At 40.6% G+C, this 5,575-nt stretch overlaps 1 protein-coding gene across 1 annotated transcript; it reads left to right on the forward strand.

Annotated features, from left to right (window-relative positions):
• The first annotated feature begins 2,069 nt into the window (after positions 1–2,069).
• Positions 2,070–4,054, forward strand: LOC110094983 (aldehyde oxidase GLOX). Its single transcript, XM_020820346.2, has one exon. It carries the CDS (start codon positions 2,172–2,174, stop codon positions 3,804–3,806), a length of 1,635 nt encoding a protein of 544 aa, XP_020676005.1. The 5' UTR covers positions 2,070–2,171; the 3' UTR covers positions 3,807–4,054.
• The last annotated feature ends 1,521 nt before the right edge of the window (positions 4,055–5,575 follow it).

Consider the following 5,575-nt stretch of genomic DNA (forward strand, 5'->3'; position numbering starts at 1 on the left):
AGCCCAAGATCACCAAAATCCGACATCACTAAGACTTTCAAATGTTCATCAAATGGTCCATGATCAAGGGATTCAACATCAGTCGTCCATCCAACCACTCCCTATTTAGCCTTGATTTCTCACCTATTTATGGGTCATCCCACTCCATAAATTTATAAATAGATCCTTCATTTCTCTTGAAGAGGGATCCAAGCAAGAAGAGAAGAAGAGAAGAAGAGAAGAGAAGGAAGAGAAGGAAGAAGCTCCTCCTCGATCACCACCAGAGTTTCGCCGGACCACCACCTGAGGCCCTCGCCTTTGCCGGACCACCACCTGAGGCCCTCGCCTTCTTCTGACACTACTTAAAGCCCTAAACTCCGTCGGACCATCAACTGACGCCAGAGTTCTGCCAAATCACTATCAAACTACTAACTGACGCCCCAAGTTCCAAGGCCAAATTTTAACTCTATACTTCAATAATACGGTTGAAATTTGTAATATGATCGCCCTCAACGACGAGTCAACCCACTGTACTCAACTCAAATTCTAATGAAATCTTTTCAACTGGACTAGGCCCCGTGGTTTTTTCCATTTACGGGATTTTCCACGTAAAAAATCTTGTGTACTTTGTGTGTGAGCTGGATATCCTTGCAACGCTAAGACATAGAATTACAACTCTATCGCCGCGTATATTCTAGCTCGCAACAACACTAAAATTTTACAATTGATCTATGGTCAGCGATGACGGTGGCGGCCAGCCAGCCAGCGATGACGATTGGTAGTTTGCGGCGATAAAAAATATGAATTTATGATGTATTTGAACTCACTAAAATTTGAAGAATTTCCAAAAAAAAAATTTCCAAAAAAAAAAAAAGGAAAAAAAAAAAAAACTAGAAGGTGAATTCTAAATACACTAAAATTTTACAATGCATTTGTTTTACTTTAAGGGGCTATTTGGTTTGATGCATTAGGAGTAATGTATTTCAAATATAAGGGTTTTGAAAATATTGATATTTATTCCCTAGTAAAAGGAATGCGTGGTAAAATTTTGAAATACAAGAAATTATGCATGTAGTTCAAATTTATAGTATTTGAAATTTCTCAGATTTAGACAGTTCTAAATACAATGAAAACTTATCGCTATTGCCATTGCATGCTGCCACCTCCAAAGCCGCCAGCAATCAACCGCCGGCCCCTGCTCGCCACCAATGGCCACCCTAGCCATCGTCGGCCAACCTCATCGCTACCGGCCACCCCCACCACAGTTGACCTTCCCCTACACCGTAGGTCACCCCCGCCGCCGCCGACAACCCCAGCTGCCACCGACCGCCATTGCATTTACTTTACACTGCATTCACTTTACTTTAAGCAAAATAAAAAAAAAATAAAAACTTGTATTTACTTTACACTCGATCAAATAACTATAAAATTTTTTAAATACATTGCAATCATTCTTCACTTCATTCCTTTTTAAGGCGACCAAACAACCCTTAAATCCAACATACATTTTTTAAATTCCCGGCAAAATACTTTGCACCCTTTTTACTTTAAATCAATTGACCCCTAAGAAATCAAATAATAAATTTAGTAAACAAAGCGAAAATAAAAGAAAAAAAAAATCTCGTTGTTGGTCGTGGGATCTGAATTCATTATTTGCTCCTTTGTGCCTATGGATGAGAAAGGTAGCCTCCAAAGATTTTAAAGGCTGCATTCTTTAGGAGAAGAAATTGCAGTTTTTTTCGAGTGAAATAGTTTAATTGATAAAAAATTTAAATTATTAGTAAGGTTTAATTTTTTTTAATAATAATGATAAATCTTAAAATATATACCTCAAATTTAAAAATTTTCATCATTTCATAAAAGAAATCAACATTAAAAGATTTAAATTTAAAAATGAATAAAGATTACATAAAAAAAGTTGACATTAGAAGTTGAACTTTTGTTCATGTTTAAATTTTGAAAATTTTATTAAATTTATATTTCTTTTCTGTTTAATTTATATTTAGGCATTACATAATAAATTAAAAAAAGAAAAAGAAAATTTAGTTACAATCGTGTGGTACACAAGAAAAATGGAATCCTTCTATAGTTACTCACTTTTTGAACCACGATATACTCTCCTTCTCCTTCTTCCACCTACCATCCGACCAATTTCTGGCCAGGCCAGGACTTCATCTAACATACAGAACACTATGAAGCAGAGGAACTTCCGATTCTTTTTCTTCCACTTCCCCATACTGTTTTCATTACCGTTGCTCTCGCTCGCCCAGCTCCCGGGCACTTGGGAGTTACTTCTAGAGAATGCCGGCATCGCCTCGATGCACACTGCCGTCACCCACTTTGGCACCGTCGTCCTTCTCGACCGCACCGACATCGGTCCCTCGGAACTCCACCTCCCTGCCGGTCACTGCCGCTACGATCCCAAAGACCGTGCCCTCCCCCACGGTGACTGCACAGCCCACTCCGCCCTCTTCGATCCCTCTACCCTCTCCTTCCGCCCTCTCTCCATCCTAACCGATACCTGGTGCTCCTCCGGCCAATTCCTCCCCGACGGCACTCTACTCCAAACCGGCGGCGACCTCGACGGCCTACGCCGCTTCCGCACCTTCTCTCCTTGCGCCCCTAACCTCCCCTGCGACTGGCGCGAGCTCCACGCCCCTCTCCTCGTTGTCGGCCGATGGTACGCCACTAATCAAATCCTCCCAGACGGTTCCATAATAATCGTTGGCGGCCGCGCCGCCCCTTCCGTCGAATTCTACCCTCCTTCTCGGCCTTACCACCTCTTCCCTTTCCTCGCCGCCGCCGAAGATTCCCAAATGGACAATCTTTACCCTTTTGTCCATCTCCTCCCAGACGGCCACCTCTTCGTTTTTGCCAACTCCCGCGCCGTCCTCTATGACTCCGACACCGGCGCCGTCATCCGCGAGTACCCTCCGATACCTGGCGGGCCTCGGAGCTACCCCTCCGCCGGCTCATCTGCGATGCTCGCCCTTGACATCGCTGGAGGAGGCTATTTACACCCCGCAATAGTGGTCTGCGGTGGAGCCCGGTTTGGCGCGTTCCTCCACCGGGATACCGACGCCCAGGCGGACACCTCATGCGGCCGAATCAGCCCAAGCGATGAGAACCCAGTCTGGGCCATGGAAGATATGCCGTTTCCTCGGATCATGGGGGACATGGTGATGCTTCCGACCGGTGATGTGCTTATAATCAACGGTGCGATGGCCGGTTCGCAGGGGTTCGAGATGGCGACCCAACCATGCTTCTACCCTCTTCTGTACCGGCCGGATCAACCTTCCGGACTCCGGTTCATGACGCTGACCCCGACCACGATTGCCAGAATGTACCACTCGACTGCCAACCTTTTACCGGACGGTCGGGTGCTCGTCGCCGGTAGCAACCCGCATTACTTCTACCGGTTCAATGTCGAGTTTTCGACCGAGTTGAGGCTCGAGGCGTTTTCACCGGAGTATTTATCGCCGGATCGGAGCAACCTCCGGCCTCTGGTTGTGGTGGCGCCGGAGAAGGCTGGTTATGGAGAAACGTTTGATGTGGAGGTGTCGGTGGAGTTGCCGGTGGTAGGGATAATAGAGGTGAATTTGGCGAGTGCGCCGTTCTCAACGCACTCGTTCTCTCAGGGGCAGAGATTGGTGAAATTAGAGGTGTCAGCGGCAGTGGAGCAGAGTGGTGAGGATGGAAGGCATTTTTATCGAATTAGTTGTACAGCGCCGCCGGATGGGGGGGTGGCGCCGCCGGGTTATTACATGGCGTTTGCTGTAAATCAAGGAGTGCCCAGTGTGGCTAAATGGGTACAGTTGGTGCTCTAGAAGGATAATACTGAAGATATTTTAAGAATAAACAGAACAAGAAATTATCTTCGATGCAATAATTGAGAAGGTTTGGTGTGTTCTGCGTTGTCTATAATGATGAACGCCAGCTGCGTGCAATTATTGAAATGATTTTTTTTTTTTTGTGATTAAATTTGTATTTAGGTTATATTATTATTTGGAAGCGGATAATGTAATGAGATGAATTTAACTATCTTTTTTAAATTATAACGGATTGATTTCTCTATTAATCTACTAAATGCTTGTTTCTCTTAATTTTTTTTCCAATTGTTTTGTGTTGCAATATTTTGTGATGTTAGAAGAGTACTTAAATGTCATAACATTGATGAAGTTCTCACACATACGGATAAATTACACTTAAAGTATTTAATTTAAAGTATTTAATTTGTAAAATATGAAAAGTAAAAATTCATGAGTTCTTACTTGCTTAAAATAGATTCAAAGTATGTTGAATATTATAATGATATTTAATTTTTGTGGGAGAAGGCATAATTGTTCGGATTATATTTTGTTACGGGGGTGGAGATTATAGCTAAAGGTAGTGCTGAATGCCTATTAACTTATTTAAGTAGTAAATCTTCAAATAACAAAGAAGTGACAGCTTAGCAAAAGTTATTTATGTTATATACTTTTAAAATCAATATTTATTATTTGGAACATGTGTGATGAGCGACATGCTCCTCACTTTTTTTTCCTTTAAATTAGATATGCAAATGATGCGTCAAATATGTGCCACTACTCTGTACTATTCGGCCAGAAATGCTATCATAATAAAAGTCATGAAATGGAAGAATCTTGAGGAGCTTCAAATTTTTTCCCAACGACTCTTTATTGAGCTGGATTTTCAAGTTTGTTGTGGATGTTTTGTTGTATGGATGATGATGATTAATGCCAACAAGTTTGAGATGTTCTTTGGTTGGTTCCGGTGGAAAACAAGTTTCATCAAAGGGATTTGTGCAGCGTCGTGGGTTATGTTGCCTTCACTGGAGGTTCTAGTACCATCTTCTTTTTTTCTGTATAGCCTTGAGGCCACCGGGTCTGAGAAGATATTCATTTATGATATGAAATCCTTATGAGATAAACTTCATGGAGCTGTGTAGCGGTCTATGAACGAATGAAACAAATGTACAAATGAAATAAATGCCCAATAACCCAATTTAGATAGGTTTATTTGCATTGAATTTGCAATGGATTTGTGACATATTTGTGGCATAATTTACATTAGAAATTCCACTGCAAATTCATCACAAAGAAAATGATGAATAGTTCCATTGCAACTTCTGAGAAAAAAATTTTCACTACAAAGGTCGCCGCAAATCAATAACTTTCATGAAGTGTCTCTTTATTGATTTTTCTAATAGTTTGATATTTAATAGATATCTTTTGAATTTAATGATCATATTGATTTTATTATTAATTTTTGAGATTTTTAGGAGATATACAATTATTAGTGAAATATTTATGTTGTTTCATTGACTAGAGCTGAACGCACATATCGATTCTTTTGCCTTGCATTAAAAATAGTGATAGAATTTTGGTTACTTGTTAGACTTTTATGCTTACTATGTAAATTTTATAATTTCAATTTAGGGAATGGGTCAAGAGTAGTTGAAGTGAGATTTAGAGAGATCATGGTTTTTTTTTTTTGTTTATATTTTCTCTTATTCTTTTGTAATTGGGAGTTTATGAGAGAATAATAATTATAGTAATCTCTTGGCTATAATATATTAGTTTTAGAATAATGTATA

The sequence above is a fragment of the Dendrobium catenatum genome, unplaced genomic scaffold (assembly GCF_001605985.2).
Source record: "Dendrobium catenatum unplaced genomic scaffold, ASM160598v2 fragScaff_scaffold_501, whole genome shotgun sequence".
Lineage (NCBI taxonomy): Eukaryota > Viridiplantae > Streptophyta > Magnoliopsida > Asparagales > Orchidaceae > Dendrobium > Dendrobium catenatum.

Bases quoted from the DNA above. Each gene is read 5' to 3' on its own strand.
- LOC110094983 (XM_020820346.2), top strand. From the start codon at position 2,172: ATGAAGCAGAGGAACTTCCGATTCTTTTTCTTCCACTTCCCCATACTG.